This window comes from Thunnus maccoyii, chromosome 20, assembly GCF_910596095.1.
Source record: "Thunnus maccoyii chromosome 20, fThuMac1.1, whole genome shotgun sequence".
In the NCBI taxonomy this organism is placed as follows: Eukaryota; Metazoa; Chordata; class Actinopteri; order Scombriformes; family Scombridae; genus Thunnus; species Thunnus maccoyii.
Genome location: NC_056552.1, coordinates 20492007 through 20514167, shown reverse-complemented (window position 1 = coordinate 20514167; position 22161 = coordinate 20492007). Strand labels below are relative to the sequence as shown.

At 39.7% G+C, this 22161-nt stretch overlaps 1 protein-coding gene across 4 annotated transcripts in view; it reads left to right on the top strand.

Annotated features, from left to right (window-relative positions):
* antxr1c (ANTXR cell adhesion molecule 1c) overlaps positions 1-21541 on the top strand; it is a 42462-nt gene extending 20921 nt beyond the window's left edge. For 3 of the 4 annotated variants that reach the window (XM_042397465.1, XM_042397467.1, XM_042397466.1), the window contains exons 11-18: positions 198-267; positions 6038-6116; positions 8056-8151; positions 8409-8447; positions 8832-8930; positions 9058-9225; positions 10508-10588; positions 17703-21541. In XM_042397465.1, coding sequence (XP_042253399.1) covers positions 198-267; positions 6038-6116; positions 8056-8151; positions 8409-8447; positions 8832-8930; positions 9058-9225; positions 10508-10588; positions 17703-17966 — 896 coding nt within the window. In that variant the 3' untranslated portion in view covers positions 17967-21541. Of the gene's footprint in view, positions 1-197; positions 268-6037; positions 6117-8055; positions 8152-8408; positions 8448-8831; positions 8931-9057; positions 9226-9491; positions 9582-10507; positions 10590-17702 lie in introns of those variants that run through there. The other variant, XR_006092883.1, reaches the window with a different exon arrangement.
* The last annotated feature ends 620 nt before the right edge of the window (positions 21542-22161 follow it).

Here is a 22161-nt window from a genome sequence, read left to right as displayed (position 1 = left end):
GAAGGGACATGGTCAAATTTAAATGTGCAAAGTACTGGCACAAAAAAAAGTCCATATTGATCAAACTCCAGCTGGCACCCTTCCACGAGTATCTTTCTGTGTACTATCTATAGTTATACATAGTAAAATAGTCACCCAAAGAGTGTACTTTAGGAGGAATGTACTTTTATCAATTTTTTTTTAAATTTGTCTTCTAGATGAAAAGCCAGCCGGTGTAGAAAACACATTTTTACTGTGTCCAGCTCCTGTCATCGATGAAGTTGGGAAGTAAGTGCCTTTTTTTAACGACTTTAGGATTTCATCTGTTCTCAGAAATCTTCTTTTAACTCTGTCTCAAGGAAAAGTGCTTATATTTCACACGAAGTGGCAACCACGTGCATCTTATATCACGTTACTTGCGTCAAAAACAAGAAACACGTGTATGCATACACGTGTGTGTGTGTGTGTGTGTACTGTATATGCACACAGACCATAAGAAGCCTGCCATGCATTAGCTCTTTTTACGATCCCTATCCGAGGCCACATTCTTCTTTTCTAGATCCCAGTACAGCTTAGCAAAATATAAGGGGCTCTGTAGCTTTGCCAGCGCACAGAGTGGTAAACCCTTCGTGCATTTGTCCTGCTTCTGTCCTGAATTAGAACAGAGAAGTAAAAACAACTGCAGACACTTCTCTCTTGACTTACATAGAAATTACAGTGAGTCAAGACTAGAAACTTACAAATTTCATGTGACTCAGTCAATGAGCTTAGTCATTGGCTTTGAATTCTGATGACAAAAAAAGAAAGGAATCAATGTTGATGGGTTTTTTTCATTGACCTCATTTTAGAGAAGTGGAGCAAACAGTTCAGCATGTATTAAAAAATGTTCTTAAAGCTACACTGTTAATTTTCTGTGTTTCAACAATGGATCAGTTGATTATGTGTAATGTGATAGGGGTCTCTCAATAGGGGTCTCTCATACAAACCCAGATAATTATCACCCCACTCTGCAGTTCCCCTCAGCCAAAGAACATTTTAGTGTTTTTCACCTTTTTGTTTTGGTTTTATGGCCGGTGGCTTTAATGTTTTGGTTCACTCTCACTGCCCAGATCAGCATTTGTGGCAGGTAGCATTTTCCTGCTAAAAAGCTCTGATAAACTCACTATATGCTAACTCTCCAGCACTAAACAGTAGATTGATACTGGAGCTTTAATTGTATTTACTAATATTGTGGCTTCAAAGGCTTTCAAACTACTGTCAAATATGACAATGTCCTTGGTACCTGTACCTTGCATTATTTTGGAGAATGTTTGTGGATTTAATACCTCAAAGTATAATATTGGTTGCTTGTATTGTTAACAACAGGACTGTATGAAAAATTATATTCTAATCAAAACCCAGTGCAATGCTTCTATGATTGAAAACCTTCCACACTGTGAGAACACACCAACACAACCTCAGTTGTGATGATGGTACAGCCATCATTGTATCCTGGCTGAACCATCATCACAACTGCGGTTGTTGCTCTGTGCATTTTATTTACATTTATTAACATTTGTGCTTGTGTAGTTTGAGATTCTCATATTTAGACTGAGAAAATTGATTATAGTGGATTATATTTGACATATGCCTTAAAAAGAGTTTCAATTACTTCAATGTTTAAAAGGGGGAGGTGGCGGGATGTGAAAACTAAGACAACTGAGGTTAGCTTACTCGAACATTCACCACACGACGGTCACACAATTTTCTGGTGTAACCCTAGCAGTGGCCAGAATTGCTCTTCGTCAGCTGGCCCCATTCTCCTTTTAGAGTCCAGCCATGTTCCAACATCAACAATCCACAAACCTCTCTAACCTAACTCTTTATGGGAAGAAAAGTACAGCAGGCCACAGACTAGAAGGTTCAGTGGACGGTGGTAAAAGACTAGAACTACACAGAGAGACAAAGAGGTGAGAGGAGAAGGCCTGGCAACCAATATTAGAGCCACGCTTTACTTACGTTCTTGACCTTTGGCGATAGCGTACTCATGTAATTATGATACAAATTCCTTCATTTTATTCTCCCATGGCAGTTATAAATTCAATTTACAGTTCATATTTGCACTGGCATTGGTGTGGAAGGAGAGAGACTGCAGTGGGGAAAGATTTAAACAACCTGGACTCTTGACTCGCACTCTAAAGCTTTAATCAATACCTTGGCAGAAGAGTCGTAAAACTGAGGTTACGTCGTGTGTTTCACTGACTTACACTCAAAGAAGCGAGCTTACCATTTAAATCGTTTCTGCTCTTGCCTTAGGTCTCTCAAACTTTCCATCCCTTTATGCCTCAACACTTAACCTCACGACTCTCCTATCCCGCACTTATCTTTTTCCCCCTCCCCTTCCCCCTTTTTCTCCACCTCTGTCTTTACTTTTGGCGCCACAGTGGCTCTTTTCACCAGCTCGCCGGGTTGTTTTTCCAGTCCCTAAACCCTCTCTGCCTGCCTGTCCGCTCATTTTTCTTTCTCTCTCTTTTATTTGTGTGTGTCACACAGAAACTCCTTCTTTCATCCCCTGTCAGTCTCCCACTCTCTTTCAACTGTCTGCTTGTCCAGTTTGGCTGATCAAAGCCGGGTAGCAGCTAGCCTGGTCTTTCAAGTGTGTGGGCATGTGTGTTTGTATGCAGCTTGATTCTCGACAGGGTGGAAAATCCTCTGGGAGAGATTTTAAGACTGCTCCTCTGAAATCCAGACTAAATGAAGTTGTTTTTTGACTGATAAGCAGCTCTTAATATCATGAAATTGTGATTTTGACTATTTTGTTGTCACTTTACTCAAAACCCAGCCTATCTTGTTGCTAAATTGAATTTTGGTCTATTTATACTTTGGGAAAGTGGTGTCTCAGCATATTATACAAGTGTTTTTTTTCTGTAAATGTTGGTTCAAATAGTCAATTCTAGAAAGAAGCCTTTGCTCTTTTATTCTGAGTTAGTGATGCCAAAACCAGGCATTTACTGTACCACTGATGTTTTAGATCGCTTAAATATATCCAGCTGGAAATATCTGGACGTTACATCATGCCATCTATGTTTGGCCAGTTATACACAGGAAGAAGAAGAGTAAATAGCGAAGCAGTCTATGTCACGCTACCTGTTAAAGTGTTTTAAAGTAGATTTTTCCTTTGAGGCAGGAAGACCCACTCCATCTAATGAATGGCAAACAAACTGTTGTGTCTGTCCTGTCTTATGCAAGCATGTCTGTTCATGCTTTGGCTGTTTTCCCTGTCTCTTTCATTTCCTTTTATAACAATGGTCTGACATTGTGCTCTACACCCGACATTTCCGCCCTACAGCTTTGGTCCCGTCACATCTTCAAATGGTCGGTTTCCTTTTCTCATCATCTTTTCCTTTTAGTATCATCCTTTCTCTTCCTTTAATCGTCAGTAGCCAGACACTGGGAGAAGTCAAATTAAATGTGTCCTTTGGAGTTTTCTAATAGGGTATTTTAAATAATGCATTGTTTACATTCATGTTTACTTGCTTCTTTACTGCCTGAATATCTTGGCGGGTTATCACCACCTGTAAATCAGTAGAATCATGTGAAACCATTCCTAGGAATGTTTTTGTATCACCTGTGTTCACATGTATGAGCATGTGTGCAGCGTTTTAAGTTCTCAGGCACCACACCTGATTTCAAGCATAGAGCAGTTTTAAATTCATATAATACTTAATTCAATACATTGTACACTTTTCCTCCTGGACAACTTTTCAGGCTCTCATATCTGGTCTTGTTTTAATCCTTTTGTGTGTGCGAATGAGGCAACCAAAAAGGGGACCCACTCATAAAGAAACTGCTCCATAGCGCTACTAGAAGTCAAAAACCCACTGGGTACCTTTAATCAACTTCAATGTATTTTGCAACAGTGTTCAGTTTAATTAATGCTGAATTGGTATTAAAGCTGCACAAATCAACATTTTTTTATTATGAATTGGTCCAATGACTAAGTGCGGTGTGGTAGGGGTTGCTTGTAGTGATAAATCAACAAAGAATTATCACCTAAATCTGCAGTTCTTCTCAGCTTTACTGAGCATTTTAGTGTCTTTTACCTTATTGTTTTGGTTTTACTGTATTAGCTCAGCTTTACCGCTCATATTAAGCATTTTAACAGACCAGAAAAGGTAAAAGGAGAGTGAATATTGGACTTTTGTCAGGTGGCCACAAACTCCAAATGACTCCAAATAAATGCTATTTCACCAGGTCTGCTGGATGTGTAAATAAGCAAATAACACTGATTTTATAAAGTCAGATTTTATAGTGATAACATGTCAATGCTGTGTTAAAAGAGCCAACTGGCAGAAAATAAAAGAATACTGAAGAAATCTGAAGTTCACTGAGAAATGTTATTTGACTACAACCATCAGTCTGTACCATTGAGACTGGGCAGGATGCATGTGTGGATTATTTCTAATTGCTAATTATACCAAACTCTTACCTTAACACATGGACTTTATTTGCCTACACTTAAACCCTAACCTAGTTCTGTCATTATATGTGTGCATTCTGACATTCAACACACATACAATCAGTTTCAATCACACAAACATAGATGCATCAAACAAACAAACAAATCAAATGCACATGCTCATGCTCAGCTGTTTGTTGTCAGCGAGGTATGTGCAGCATGTTGTTGATCATGAACTTCACCCACTAACCCATCTCTTCTCTTCTCTCTCTCTACCCTCAGTCTCTTAACCCAGACAGCTCTCTGAGTCTGAGTAAAGACAGGTTTATCGGTCAAATGGCCTGTTTTCCATCTGCCAGACTTCATTCACATCCACCTGGTTCTCTACCAAATAAGAACTGTGGAAAGGAGGGGAGGGGGGAGTGTTTAAAAAGCATGCCTTTCATCCACATGTTTTTAAGAACTGAACAAGAACAGGCTCCAAAGCGGGTCAACCGGAGGCCCCTTGAAATTCTCAGAATTGTTTTTCCCACTTGGAGGAGGAAGGGATTCAGACCGTCATGAAAGACTCTTGTAGTTCCAAAAAAACCCCTTAGAGGCTATGAAATCCCGAAAGAAGTCATAAGATGGATGAGGTTTGGATTGGACTGGAATGAGCAGAAGCATGTTTATCCATTGTTTTTGTTTTCTTTTGAGAGTGTTTTTGACCTTTAAAAACTGTACCTTGCCTTTCCCTTGAAGATGTCACTACATTGGGTGTTGTTTTTCACATGCCATATTTTCTCACTCTTCACAAACCCTTTTGCAGCTCCATGAGATCATAGACTGTAAAGAGGGCGGCTGTTACAGATTGCTGTCATTCCTTAGGCTGCAATTAGTATGCTGTTATGTCTTGGAAAAATACACAACCTGCCCACAACTATAAAAACACAATCTGAATTGGCAGGTTGTCTTTTTTTCCATTTTGTTTAACTTCATCTATCCTTACCTTGGCCTCGATGCCTGTTGTGCTGCTCAGTGGGTCACACGATCACACCTGCAGTTTGTTTTCTCTGGTTTTCAACCACAGTGGAAAAGTTTGTTGTACTTTTGCATTTGGTTCATTTACGTTTAAATTGCTCATTTAAAGTAAACAGGGCTCGTAAACAAAAGTCACACGATTCACAAGTAGTTCGTTTATTGGACATAGTTTTGGTAACGTGTCCGTCTGCCAGGTTGGCAGCTACAAAGACTCAAAACTAATTCAGTTCCATTTTCTGTAAGCTGAACAGTGCAGACATCACTTTGTTCTACTTGACTTTCTGAGCATAAGAACTTCATAATCCTTTGTATTTAGTGGTCGTTTCCTCTCGGTTCAGATTACATACTCGCCTCTAACGAACCACACGTCACAGTTCTCTGGTTTGTTTTCTTGAGAATTGAGAGTCAGGCAGTTTGGTGGCATCATTTGGTTTGAACCCAAGTTCAAATGACATCATCCTGGTCAAACAAACTGAGCTTGAGGGGGAAATGCTTCAGCCTAAATAGACCGCCCCAAACATGCTTGGTGTGGACTGTAATGTTACATCCCAAAATTAAGATACACGCTTGTCTGTGTTTGTGTCTGTTGTTTTGTTTCAGGGTGATTTATCTTCAAGTGAGCATGAATGGTGGTCTGTCTTTCATCAGCAGCAATGTGCACATCACCACCACAGAGTGTGTAAGTGACCATTTCTTATACAGCTGTGGCTATTGTGAAAGTTTTCTATTTGTGTACTTAACCCATACTAGTACTGCAGATTATTCAATGTGTGGTTCAGTAGAATCATATTAGATCATCTTAAATCAAAACATCTGTGGTTTTTTGAAGTTTTGACCATCCCTGAAAATGCCTGATGGCTTAAACCAACCAAACTTTTTGTTCTGTACAGTTCTTCTCTGGGATGCAGAAAAATACAGCATAGTGTGAAATGTACATGTTAAAAACAAAAAAACTAAATTAAGAGTTTCCTCTAAAAGTGTCTTCTTTGTACCTGAATGTCTTTACATTACAGTGACTTTGAACATTGTGTTTGTTTGGAGATGACAGTTTCTCCAAAAATAAAATTATGGATTCTATCTTGTTTTCCATATCTTCATCTATTGCTTGCAGTTTCCACTCTTCCACCTTCTTCTTCGTCTGTCCTCTCCAACCACATTTCTTTTCCTAGAAGTCTGTTGTTTTGTTCTCTGCAGTGAGTTTCCTTACTCCCTTTATCTCTTTCATCTTCCCTTTTTCAATTTTGTTGTTTTCCCCTTTCTTTCTGGAGCCAAACCACAGGGGTTTGGAGTGGCAATACACCCAAAAAAGGCCCCCCAAACCCCCTACCCAGGGGTAGCAGGAGACAAGATGTTTGAGAAACATGTTCATGACCGTAAAGCTACCAGTTCAATGCTGGACGTTTCGGAAACTGAACTAAAAGTAGAAGCATGCAGACATATCTGAAGTATCCTTTGAGCAAGGCACTTACAGATCAGTTCCTCAAGTAGAGCTGAGTTGAGAGACTCTTGTAGCTCCAAGTTATATGAATGTATGCAATTGTTCGAATGTGAAGCAGGGCGGGGCTTCATTTCCTAAAAAACAAAATTAAACAAGATGCAATTTAAGACAATTTAAAGCAATTTTATAAATAAAACGCGTATGTTTAAACACATGGGCTGGAGCCACAGCGCCTTCCCACCCAACCGAGAAGACATGCTCTTTGAAGCCACTCAACCTCAGTCCATGTGCCATCATATCCATGAAAACATTGAATTCAAACTTCTGTGTTGTGGTTCATGATATATAGAGCTCAATCATACATACCATTGTAATTAGCTGCCTCTCGCCACTAAACTAAACCATATAGGCTGAAGTCACACCAGAGTTAAGAAGTCACGACAAGTTGCTAACTTAAGATTGGTAGGTCTTGTTCAATAAACAACACACAAGCTAGTCTATGAAAATAAGTATATTAAAGCCTATGAAAACAGTTGAGGTTAAAAACAAACTCAACAAACCCAGCAAACTCCTGCGTCCCCTCCCCAAATCCTCCCAAAGTGCTTCACTGAGGGATTCAAGCCTTTGTTGTTAGTCCACAAAATACACCCATATATCATGGGAAAACACATACACATTATATGTGCAAGAGATGTGGCCGCTGTTTAAATTTTCTGCATTGTTTGCTAAACCATTACTTCACAAATTTTACCGGCCAACAGAAAGTTTAAAAAAATCACAAACTTGCTGATCAGGAGATTTCTAAGACGTAGTAATTTGATTCCAGTGTTGGGCTTTCTGGGATGGACCCCACCGCTGAGTTCAGATAAATACCCCAGTGTCTTTGCCACAAGATAGATAGGGGAAAGTCTAACCACATGTGATCCTCATCTGTGGTCTGTAATGAGAACCATATTTGGCTCATGGACGCCTGCCTCGTTGAAAATAAGCAATGTATCTGACGGATTCATTCGTGGATCACACAACTTACATCAACCACTGTCATCGAGAAAAACAAAAAACATGATTATTAACAGTGGCAGCCATCAGCCATCTCTGGGTAGATAGTATCCAGGTTCTGTACATGTGGTAGTGTAGTAATGTACAACTGTGTGTGTGCGTGTGTGTGTGTGTTTCCCAGTTTGATGGCACCATCCTCCTGATCACCCTGCTGGTGTTGTTCCTCCTGCTAGCCCTGCTCTTCATGTGGTGGTTCTGGCCTCTCTGCTGCACTGTGGTAAGAAACACAAACTACATTCACAAAGTGGTCAATTTTTAACAGCAACACTTAAATTAAAATTATCCAGAGCTCCAAAGGGCCAATAAGCAACTTAGAGGTCCCCACACAAAAAAAAACAAAACATAAAAACCCTTAAGAGTTCCTCTGAGGGCTCCATGTGAGGAGCTGACATGATTTATGTGTTTGTGAAAAGCTAAACGATACCTGTTGTTTCCACCGCTCATGAACGCGTCATGTCTCTTATTCTTTCACAGGTGATCAAAGAACCACCTCCTCCACCTCCTCCTGAGCCTGTGAGTCAAAACACACACACACATTTACCCACCAGAAAGCCTGAATGGGAATGTGTGTCTGATAGAGAGTTAAAAAGCGCTCAAAAATCCAATATACAATCAATTTTGCAAGAATAGGTGTAAAAAGTCATGACTACATCTCTGTGTTTCCATAACTATCTGTAGTACTTACACATAACAAAGGTTATATAAACTAGTAATGGATAATTCCAGTTTATATACAGATCTCTCCTCAGTAAGTAGTATTTAGCAAAGTTTGACACTTTTAAATGACTTGTAGTCAGTATCTTCAAAAGTTTATGACAACATCCTCTGAATCTGTGTGTTAGAAAGTCTATTAGAGAGGGGGAAAAGTCAGTTTTTGTGTAATTATTTGTGTTTTAGGAGTCTGACGATGAAGACGGTTTGCCCAAGAAGAAGTGGCCCACTGTGGATGCCTCATATTACGGAGGAAGAGGAATCGGAGGGATCAAGAGGATGGAGGTGACAAAATGACAAATTCACATGCATATCGCTAACAGACAATCATCACTAAATCTGCAACCCCAAACAACCGATGGAAATTAGACCACTTTAGTTTATTTTCACTGCTTCTACTTTGATTTTGTAGGTGCGCTGGGGAGGGAAGGGCTCGACCGAGGAGGGGGCAAAACTGGAGAAGCCGAAGAACGCTGTGGTGAAAATGCCGGAGCAGGAGTACGAACCCTTCGAGCCCAAACCTAAGAAGTCTCACAACAAGAAGCCGCCTCAGAGCCGGAAGTGGTACACACCCATTCGGGTAAACAGAAACTCAGTTTCCCTCAGGACCCAACAGACAATGGGGCACTGTAGAGTTAAAAATACTTGTACTCACAACTCTTACAGACAGCTAATATAACAGCATTTATTAGACTTATTTAGACAGAATCTGTGGAAGCATCTTAGAGTGTGTTCATGTGTGTGATTGCATTATACTGTCCTTACAGTTTGACCACTGTGCATTTTTGAGCTTGTGCCCAGTGAGTTTCAAATAACTGAGGGTGGCAGAAATCTCTCAACCCACAGAGAAGAAGAAATCCTTCAGCTGACATTAAAAAATGAAAAGCACCAAGACTGGAGCTGCAAAGTTTTCACAAGACAGCAGGGAGGAATAAAGTATGTTCTCATCATGTTTATGTAGGATAATTAGTTACATAAACACAAAATTCACCAGCTATCAAGGTGAACACGTAACCAAAGGAATATATATCTACTACTATAACATCTACTCCAGGCAGTGAGACATTATTAGACTTGGCGTCAGTACTATTTGTGCTTTTATCACTATACAATACAGCTCTGTGTAACAACACTGGCCTTTCATATAGTAGCTGTACTTACTGCTATCCTGAAACTCAACACTGTTCACAGTCAGTGCAGGAAAAGTACACACTGACCAGTCAACTACTGACTGTACAAACCTTATTTAAGGAAGGAGAATTTTCTTCTTTATCCAGTTATCACCAAATTTTGGCTCAACTTGTGACATGACCTGTAGCTCAGTCAAAAGTTATATGAGTTTCAGTATTTTTAGAGGTCTCGTTGCAATATGTATCCAGGGTTACTGTAACTGTTATTGTTGGGATCAACATGTCTTTCCTGTGTATTAAAACTAAGCTGCCATGCAGTTGCCAAACCTTTTTATCATTTTTTTTTCCTCCCTGGAAGATAGTATTATTTGTAAAAAAAAAAAAATCAAAACTGACTGCTTTATTTGTGACAGCAGAGAACTTATTTAAAGGGAATTAAAGGTTCATGTGTTCATAACTTATTCTGACCAGAAATAAAATATGACCAGTAGTCTTTATGTAACTATAATAAATAATCAGCAAAATTTCAACCAGAGAGGAAGGAACTAATCAGTGAAATCAGCTGCTGCAGAGTTTGGATGGGATTAAAACCTGCCGAGTCTTGGCTTTGATGGTACACAGTTGAGGCCACAGACCGAAAGTTTGCTGATACAGTAGAAACAATATGAATAGGTTTGGTGTCCAGATGTGGCCTGCTGTTAAATCGCTCCCTCTTTTCTGTCTTCTGTTCAGGGTAAACTGGATGCTATCTGGGCTCTGTTTCGCCGCGGGTACGACCAGGTCTCTCTGATGAGACCCCAGCCTGGGGATCATGTGAGTATCTCAGCAGTGCACCATGGAAATATTTCATTTCATCAAATGCTTTGACTCACACCCACTCGCATTCACTTCCACATTTTCTGCCTGCGTTTCCTCCCTCCTGCAGTGTTTTATACCTGCGTTGACCCACAGCTGTAACACCCTCTCCTTCCTTTCTGTCAACCTCCTGTATCTCATATATCATTTTTTTCCTTTTGTTTTTGACATTTTGTTGAGTTCACAGTGTAACCAGGATTAAAAGTTGCTTTGTTTTCTGGCCAACAATAATGGAGATAATATGTAAATTGACCTTATTTTCCTACGTCTCACAACAGAACACAGAATTAATCCAATTGAGCATTTACTAAGCCCCACCCCCTTAATTACTGTCGCTATGCCTGTCAAGCTTTCCGTTCTCTACCACTCAAAATTCTTAGTAATTTTTTAAACAATGAGTACTTAATTTCAAACAGAGGTAGACAAAAGCAGTTTCTCAATTCTAGTCAACAACCATCGATTTTGACGGCTAAATTGACAACTGTTGCCAGCAGATTTTATTAGCTGTAGTTATGAGTTGGTTGAAAATGTCGTCTCCAAGTCACTTTTTAAAGTTTCAAGCTGATTCACTTTGATATGGGAACCCTGTAAAATGGTATTAAATAAGCAATTAATCGCTACACCATGCTAAAAACCTGAAGCTGGGAATAACGAAACAGCATCTTTCTTGTTATGCAGTGTAGTCCTAGTGTCATAAGTTTGATAAAGAAAAATGTAAAGTCAAATTAGTATTTCATTCTAGCCTAACAGTGTTTGGCTACTTAGCTCATATACTTTAACAAGCTAGACAGAGGTTAGATGAAATGATGAATGATTGACTGATGGGTGGATGTCTTGATATTATTGGTTGAAATTGGTTTGTTCAAGCCTACATAAGCACACATCATTTTGTTTTAAAGGAAGAAAACATGACTGCATTTTGATATGAGAATACCAAGAAATGGATGTTTTTGTATTGTTTTGGCATATATCGTGAAATAGGTGCATAATATGACCGGGGATGTGATCTAAAAGATTTAAAAAGGCATTTTTTAAATTTCATCTCAACTTTAAGCTTTATTGCTCATATTTTCAAACAGTACATTTTCACTTTTAATGTTACAAAAGAAAAGGCTTTTAGAATGAGGATTAGCCGATACAATTGGTGAAAGTAACGTTATCTTAAATAAGGAGTCCCCAAATCCAATAGAGCAGGACAGACCAGCTAACATTAGCTTACATTCGCATAAAGTAGCATCACACTTACAGCAGTTTAACAATATGTGCATAATAATACACATATATGGTACAGCTCTTACATTTTGAGGTTGTGTCATTTATTATGAATCAAGTATCAGAAGGATTTTTCAGTTATATAGTCAAGTGTGTGAAAATCCACAGTAGGGTGAGAAAACTCATGTCTGAGGGACTAAAACTTTTAAAACTGCCTCAGTCATCTGTAGAGATTAGTCATCCCGCCCTCTATCTGTTTCTCCATCTTTATTCACTCCTGGTGTTCCTGTGTTGGCTAACACCTCAGCTGGCCCGTCTCCATCCCATTGAGCCAGACTCGTTTTCACACCTGCTTCACATTAGTCACCATAAATCAGATAGAAAGCAGAGCCGCAGCTCACACTCAGACACATCCTCATAGCTTGATAGGGGTGTTTTCTGATGTCCATGTGTGTAAGCTGGTAAAAATTCTCTCCTCTTCTCAGATCAGCCACATGGCTTAGTTTTAATGCCCTGAGTCTTTGTATCAAAAAGCCCCAGGGTTTAGAAAGCGGATGTATAAATCCCTCTGACAATTTAATGTTTAAAGTGCTCTGGTGATCCTGTCAGTGGTGAATTATTTTAGGTTGTTTGGTTTTTGATGCAGGTCAGATGAAACAATATGATAATCTTCATCATCATTCATTAACTTCTATTTTTCACTTTCTTCCAGACCACTAATACCGCTAATCAGGCCCCATCCCAAGCGCTAGTTAAAATTATGCCTCAATAGCAGAAAGCGTTCCAATAATCCTTTTTTAACAGGAATTCCACATTTAAGAGTGTTTTCTTGGCACCAGAAACAGGTACAGACACACGAATTGCCGCAAGATACGCTTTCAGCCCTTTGAGACAAACAAGTCACCATAAGCTTATGATTACATCTTTACCAAAGCAAACTGGTAGCAAGATAAATAAGATTATGGATTTAATTTCCTTCATCAACAAATCTCTCTCACCTGGGGAAGCTTTTAGTGATTGCTGCATAGGTAACCTCTGCATGACACAATGTTAATTTTCTTGAAGAAATCATGTCTCTCTTTCCACTCAAGCCATTGTTGGTTCATTATGAAGCAGCAGAAACATCTCCCAGGCCAGCAGGCCGGCTCATTTCCAGGGAGTGTAATGTTTTATTTCACAGAGGAAAGAGTGGAAACAAGCATTGGACACCTCTTTCCTTGCTTTAAGTGTTACCTGAAGTGTATTTCGTTTTAAATTTCCTGCTGGTGCTTCAGTCCTACTCTGAACAGACCTTATAGAGCAAAGTCCCACACTCCAAACCTGGCAGACTTTCAAATTACAGTTTTTCCTCAAATGCTAAGACACATTTCTTGAAATTATGCTCCATTTTCCAGAAACTCCAGAAACACAAATGTTTAACTACACGCTCATCTTCACAAACTTCAAACTTCAAAAACCCAACTCTCCACTCAAAACTATGTAATCTTATATCTAAACCAAGCTTTGCCTTCAGACAGCACACAAAAGCCATCAAATAGACAAACACTAGAAAATAGCCATTACACCCTGGTGAGATCAATTCAAAACACTACCATAAAAACCTGTCACTGCAATCAATAATGGCCCTAATGGTTTTCCCCCAGAACAACCTCTTTACATGATGAACACAATATAAAGACACAACACATAAATGTTCAAAAGTGAAGTTCTGATTGGTGTGTGAACAATTTGTTCTGATTAGTGTTTCCACCTGGAGAATTGTGTGTTAACTGGGTTCCAGCTGTGATGACTTGAGTTAAGGATATTGAATGGCAGTGCTTTCTAAATGGGCACGAGTGAAAACATGGGAATGGTGTTTATGGTTTTGGGAAATGGGTCTGTCTTTTGGTAGATGGCGTCATGGTTTTGGATGTTTAGTTAATAGGTCCAGTTATAGTGTGTAAGCGGTCGAAAAAAACTGTAATAGGAGCACACACTCTAGGTGAGGCCAAGTTGGCAGAGTTCAGCCTGGATTCTTAATTGGTCGTTCTGTTGCCATAGCGCGTTTTTCATCGCCATGCCGTTTGCCACAGCAACAGCTGAATGTCACCCCTGGGATCAGCCTGGCTACAATCCTGTACAATGGTTATTCATTTATGTCGCTGCTTACTGCTGCGTTATTTTAACAATTTGTCTACAAGAAGTCATTAAAGTAAAGTCACAAAATCACAAACCAAGTGTAACGATGGTTTAGTGAACACACAGTCGATCTGTGATCTCTGTTGCTTTAGTTAGTAATGTGGGTAGTTCTTATCAATGATTCCTAAGCTCCTCTCTTGTGGTGTTCATGCACTGTACTGACTACACACACACGCACACACACACGCACACACACACACACACACACACAGACACACACAAACTCCTTTTCTCTCCCCTAGCAATAAACCCAGTAACCCCCTCTGCATGTGTGTCACCAAACCACATCCATTATACTGACGTCAGAGTGTACAGTATGAGGTAGAGCTAGTCCACACACACTCACACACTCACACACACACACACACACACACACACACACACACACAGTTGCTGAAGTTCTTATACACACTGTAGTCTTGCTCTCTCTCTCTCTCTCATTCACATAAACACGTGCCTCCCCCGGGAAGCAGTTAGCTGGCTAAAGGAAATGAGGTAATACCTAAGGCAGATGACTGCCAGGGCTGTCTCCACCAACTGACTGACCACTTCTCACACACACACCAACATGTTTTGACCAGGCCGAGACAATTTTATGACCTTGGTGAGACTGTAGACAGTGGAGGAGGTCAGCGAGAAAGAACGAGCGAGTGTGGCTTTCTCTAATCCAGGAAACTGTTTAGAGACTCGAACCACTGCCAGGCGCTAACAGAACGATGTATACATGAGGCGAAGATAGGTTTTTTAAAAAGGTCACTACATATGCATATACATTTCTCAGTTCTATACTTGCCTTTCTCTTAGTTTTTGTGATGTTTTCTGAAAAACCTGCATGTAGTCTCAAAACACACTTTACATCTTACTTTAACTTCATGAAACAAACAGCAACACTAGGAAGTTACTTACTGAAGAATATGTGCTGTATAGTCATTATTGTTGAGTGAAAAACCACTTAAAAAGAATAGTTTGACAACGGGAAGTATGTCTATTCATTTTCTGGAGGATACTTAGATGAGAAGACAGATACCATTCTCATGTCTGTCTGTTAAATATAGAGAGACTGGAAACAGCTAGCTGTGTCAGGAGGTAACATTTCTGCCTACCAGCATTTCTACCCTTGCCCATAATCCCCAATAAAATGGCAAATAGTAGTTTTTACACCTCTGTTTTTGCATAGATTAAACAAATAACATACAACATATTATTTAGTTAGCTTTTGTGGTGCTGGTATTCAGCCAGGCTAAATGTTTCCTCTTGTGTCCGGTCTTTGTGCTAAGCTAAGCTAACCAGCTGCTGGCTGTAGCTTTAACAGACAGATAGACAAGAATGCCAATGATCAATGACATTTCCCAAAATGATGAATTATTGCTTTAATGCAAACAACAGAGCTTCATAATATTCAGAGGATGAAATTAGCACTGCAACTTGTTCTGTGGTGCTGAATGATTTGTATGACACAGAACTCTGGGTCAACTAGTTTACCAGACCAGCTATAATCTTTAACAGCTGGAGACAAAAAAAAGACAAAAAGTTCATTTGCTTCTCAACAATTCCTCACTTGGATGGAGCCAAAGTGCAGCAGTAGTTCAAAGAATACATATATAAGCTGTAACAAAAAGAAATCAGTCTCTAGACATCTCCCCCTGGATATCCATGAGGCAAGAAAATAGTTTTAAGAATTTGAGGAGATTTGCACACATGCTTTTTGCTCACATGTCTAGGAATGCCAGACTGGATTAGTGGTAACAGACCAGAAACTGGTGGTTGCTGCTAAATTCTTGTCCTATTTCTCCTCTGTTTATTCATATTTTTTTTGTTTAGCTTTCAGCAGCTAATTTACCAGTTTGGATTAATGGAATGTGTCCTCTGTGACTGTTTTTATTGGTTTTCTGCCAATGTTGCTTCTGTGTGACTATATATACCGTGTATAAGAGTGTGTGTTCATGTGAGAGAGAGAGAGACAGTGTATTAATGCATGTCTCAGCACATTCTACATGTAGTCGCTCAGCTTTAGTCATACATTTTGATTATCCAACTTTTGCGGATTACACCAGTGGCTGTAATCTGTATTTGACCGGATGAGAAGTGAGTTGAAGTTCAGCTTCAGTGTTGCAGACATGTTTGCGGTAGATTTAGAGATGTTCGGCTAAATGGAAGAAGACAGGATTGGTCAGCTGAAGTAGAGGGCAAAAGTTTAGAGTGGGATATTAGAGAATTGCCTCAATACATTTTTCTTTCTGGTATTGTTTTCTCTTCTCCAGCTCCCTTCTTTTACTTTGTGCCGAAGGTTATTTTTAAGATGGAATGAACTGCCTTCCTCACAGCTTTATGAGTGACATCAATTTCCGTTCCCTTATTTTCCACTCTGTAAAACCATGGTCCCGTGGCTCCAATCACTGATACTGGTCATTAGCAGATTAACATTACTTCACTCCAGTGGCAGCCAACCGCATGCAAAAGGAAAGGGTGGAGTTTCTATAGTAACAGCAACCTCTGTTAATGTGATATTTTACAAGTAGCTTATGAGTGAAACGTGACTTATTCCAGAAGTTTGGTTGTTTTACAGTCTGATAAGTCAAATTTACACTGGTGTATGGTTCCAACTGATCCCATCCTATCCCCACCACACACGCGCACACACACACACACACACACACACACACACACACAAGCATGCCTGTACAGCAGTCACACCTTGCAACCCCAATCCTTCCCTATACCTTTCTTCTCCATGTGGTCTCATCATGACTAGGGGAACTTTTGTAAATGAGACACAGTGTTGCAGTTCCCGGTACAGAACATTAGACTAACCGGGATAATTTGGAGTGGGGGTGTCAAAGAGGGGATTTAAATGTAATCTGGAACACCAGCTGGCCAGACACACACACACACACACACACACACAAACACACAGACATAGACATACAGACATATGTACAAAGAGCAGTGACTGTACCTACCATGACCTGAGGTTGACTGATGTCAACACCTTCTTAGCCCAGATGTACTTTGGATTAGACACCTGCGTGTGTGTGTATGTGTGTCTGTACCTGAAAGAGCGTATATGTGTGTGCATTTTGCTCTAGATTTGAATTAGTTTTCTAAAGCTAACCCAGTTCTACATTAATACAATCCAGCTATTATATACTGCCTAAACTTGCATGTACACTGTATTTTAACTTCGATGTATTCTCCTCTCTCATACCACATCCATAGGAATTCATATTCATTTCATGTCATATTTTGTGGTTTCATGTCATACACGTACAGTACCTAGTTTTAATTTTATTCTTTTTGTTTATAATCTGACTGTGTCCGAAATCACTATATATAGCTCACTGCAATGTTTCACATTTTATGGATGCAATATGTGCAATGATGCAAAATGACTGAAGTGTCCACAATCTCAGTTTACTGCTCAGTATTTAAAAAACTATTGAGTGTCTAATATAAGTATAGGGAATAGTACATTAGTGTACTAAATGCTAACTTGCTCACAATAACAATGCTAACATGCAGATGTTTAGTAGGTTTATCTGTACAAAATGCCATGGCAGTCCATCCAGTACTCATTGACATTATCTCAATCTGGACCAAAACTGGCTAAAAACTACATCAAATCAACTGCAGTTTTGAACCCAAACTTTTTTTTAGTCTTACATGTCTCTTTCCTTTCCTTCAGGGTCGATGCATCAACTTCACAAGAGTGAAAGAGGAGTCAGCAGCAGCCAAGGCCCCACCTCGCACCCCGATCCATACACCCTCTCCACCGCCACCGCCACCGGACTACCAGCCTGAGACCCGCACCCCATCTCCCACCACCTCCAGTCCTCCTGCCAGATCACCCCCATCAGGTCAGCTACCCCCAGGACCACCACCAGCCCGTACACCCCCTGGGCTCCCCTGTCCACCGCCATCACGTCCACCACCCAGCCTCCGACCATGAATTACACAGACAAACCCCTCCCATCCCCCACGGACCCGCTTCGATATATCACAGACTTACTCCTCTGTTGACCAGCTCTTTCAGTTTGAAGGTTGTGGTCCTCGCTGCCAAAGATTCTCCTGCTATAAGCCAAAGATCAGCAGTATTTTGAATCCCTGGTTTGTGTCGTTCTCTGTTTCTAACTTCTTGTATTGGAGAGACTGTCAAGTCAAACTTCAAGCTGAAATCTGCACTTTGTATATTAGGAAAGGTAGGTCACTCATATGACATGATTTGAGGCTTTTTCAAGAACAATTTTTGCTTTTTGTCACCTTTGAGTGGTTTGTACATACAGTATAATCCACTGACCGGTACATGTTGCCACTTCACATGGTAAATTCTGGAGGACAAAAGTGTAAGGATAGCAGAGAAACTTCTCATGAAAAATGTATTTTTGCTAACCTCAGTGCTCTCTGCTTCATGACTTTGACAAGCTGTTTGACTTGACAATCTGTCTCATACAGAGTGAATGGGGTAATTAGGGGAAATATTTTACTTAGTGTTGGCATTTGTGAGATCGGGGAGGATTGTTGCTGGACAGCAAAGCATGTAGGGACAAAAGTCCACAGAAGAATACTGCAATGGATGAAATTTCTTTGTTGTCTTTATCAACTACTGAGTTATGCCATTGTGATCAAGAATTAAGGTGAAAAGTAGGTAGTACATGAAAATCTGAGATGAAAAAGTTTTGGAAAATGGATTGGGTTGAGTAACTAAGATGAAACACGTCTGATTTTGCTGAAATTTTGCATTTTGGAAATTGCATTTTGGAGCTTGTTACTTATGTTCTCAACTTTTTGTACCTTTTTGTGATGTTTCTTGTATCCAACAACATGCAAAGCCAACAAATTCCAACCCTTTGATACAGAAATTAGCAAAATTATGAAGTTACACGATTTGTGGTCCAGTTTTTGTACCATTCAGTGACAGGGAAGTGTACAGATGTTTTATGGAAGTTATGTTTTTACAATATATGTTCAAGATGCGTTTTTGAATGCTACGTTGGTTGATATATTTGAGGCTTTGGATTTGTCCTTAACCACCTTTTCATGTAGTTGAATTTAGAATACAGCCATATATATTTTTTGTTTTTTTGTTTTTTTGGTATCTGCGCACATAGACTGCTGGGCAACTACAGTATGTATTTGTTTTTGTTAGCATATGGACATTGAAACTCATCAAATCAAGCAGCCATAAATCAGGTTCTCAACGTCTCTCCTCACGTTTTATTCACAATCCTGATACTGTACTTTGATACCATTATGTGTGTTTTATGTCTTCAGTTTTATCACCGGTCACATTGCAACTGCAGGGCAGTTCAAAGAGCATCTAATTTATTTTACTCCCCGAGAGAAACAGAGGAGAGTACTTGAATATCGACAAGGTGTCCAACCACCAAGACGGACACTGTGCGCAGAATTTAGAAACACAACGGCTAGCCAGCTAAAAGTCAAATAAGGCCTACCAGCTTTTTCCATCCCCTCAGCTACACTTAAAAAAACCTTTGTTGACACTGAAAGTGATCTAGTTACATTTTATGTTGTGTAAATTGAAAAAAACACTAGAAATTGTGTGAATCTCATTGTGCGTTATGCACTCTGAAGCTCCTCACTAGCAGGAAAAGAGACGCAGCTAGCGACAACAACAACTGCTAACAATGACAATGTTAGCAGTGACCACATGCTAATTTAGAGAAAATAAAAACAAAAAATGAACAAGAGAGAAAAGACAAATGAGATTTTGACTTCATGGTGTAGAAAAGGGGTTGAAAAATGCTGGTATTTCTTCTATATCCAGCGCCTTCTGGATTTTTCTTTGTGTTTGTTTTTTTACCTTTCATTTTAATGTACGTCATTCAGTTATGTCCTGTACCGTTGTGTTACAACATGCATTCATAATCGGTCACAGTGCCTTAAAGCTGTTTCACTGCTGAGCTAGCTAAAGGAAAGTACAACCATCACACAAAGTTTCATTTCACTCAAAATGCCTTTTAATGTCACCTATATCCTAGCTGAAACAACTTATAATGACAAGGAGCTACATGTAGCAATCATTAAATAATTATGATGCATTGGTATAATTACCATGAACAAAATTAGACACTTGGGCAAGACAGTGTTCAGTCTTCATAGTGTTCATAGTAATTATACTAATGTGATAGATCTCATGTATTTGGCATCACTTCATGAAGTTAAAACATGTCGCAACTCTTACACAGCATTTTATAATCTTGATATTCATATCTGATTGTCAGTCGGTACAGGTAAGTTTGATTGTGTCTTAGAAAAGTCAGACAGATTTCCAAACCAAGAAACACAGTTTTATTGTGTTGCATTGAAATTTGTTGCAATATCAAACTGCATCTAAGTTGCTGAGGAATCTAAGCTTTCTAGGAAGCAAAACAAAAGCAGATGTCATCACCTCAGTTGAGATTTATTGGTGACACCATGGAAGTGAGAAAGGAGAAACAGATGTATTTCATTTGTGAAATACACATCAACACTTACTCAATTTAGAGCTTGGCTAGAGATGCAAAACAATGTTATCCTGGCCTCATCAGTGGATATATCTTTGTTTGAACTGTCTGCTCTGATCAGAACAAATAGATGGTGTCTGGTGTAGATGTTCCACTTATGCAGTGTTTCCGCTACATGGTACTGGCTCGGCTCGACTCTACTCGCTTTTGGTACTACTCTGGATTTCGTTTACCACTGCAGATAGTACCTCCTTAATGTAGCTGGTCATCATAGTGATGCCACATGAAACTGCTGTGATGTCGTCATCATCGCGACACACAAAGGAACAATGGAGGATATTGAAGCGATGGTGTTCTTTATTCTCGGTATATGGCTGTTTGTCACAGCAAGGAGAGATGCTTTGTTTCAGAAGAGGCTGAAGGCAGCAAGACAAAAAACTGCTGAAAAAAACAGAAGAGTTTTGTGTTTCAGGTAGTCCAGTGAATAAAAATTGCAGCCGCTATTGTAGCTTGGCTATTTAAAAATGGCGGGTTTGTGCAGGATGTCCCGTGTCACACAAGTGATGATTCTAGTGACAATTCTCTCTGACCAATCAGTGGTTTGCAGTGTTTTCACCTTTTAGTAGCGGCTCAGCTTGCTTGGAACCTCGACAGAGGTGATACCAAAAAAAGTATCTGGTACTATCCACAACTTTTACCCATGGAAAATCAAAAAAGAACAGTTCCAAGCGAGTAGAGTCGATTCAAGCTATACCATGCAGTGGAAAAGCAATATAAGTACAGCACAAAATTATTGAACTTATAAGGCTTCAAAGAATTATTGTAAGAGCTAATTCAGTTCACCGATGACAGTTTAAATGCTGCATAAATGCAAGATCAGTGCTTTAAGGGGAACTTTCGCAGTGCCTACCAAACAGAGATGAGATGCATTATGTTAATCAATGTCTTTACATGTATAAACAGCAGTACTGAAGCAAATATGAAAGACGTATATGATTTTCTTTGTTGGTTGACATGACTTTTTTTAAACAGTATCAATAAAGGTTGACTTCCAAGCTTCTACCAGAAAGTTTATGTGTGTGATTTCTGCTTTGAGCCATGTGCAATACAGGATCCAGTGTCTGATTTCCCGTTTACAGCTCCACCCTTGCAGGTTTGGACAGTGGATAACTGTACCATTCATGGTTATCCCTGTACACAGCCCACACACACACATTTTAGCTAACCTCATAGGCACAGAATGACCTGGCCATGCTCCAGCTAAAGGTCTTAAACTCTCACAGTCCACACACACAGACATTTTAACTGCGTGATTAAACTCCTTCTCAGGACTGTGTATAATTCTTACTGGTACATTGAGTTTGGTGACCTCACGTATTTCCAAGCATAGCTCCACCTAACTTCAGTCTGTGGAATTAAAAATGACTGAAAACAGCTGTGTTGGTGTTCAGGGCCTTTGAGATCATATTCAGCATAACTTATTCACATTAAACTCTTATACCTGCAACTGAGTCTCCCCTTTTCCAAGAATGCACGTTTTTCGTAACAGACATAGCAAGAAAAGCACAGGTTTAACTATTTACTAATTAACATTAATGACTAGGTGTGTTAAATTTAGGTTTCAGGCATCCTGAAGAGTGAGCCAGCTAGCATGCCCTGTAACGAGAACACCTCCATGGG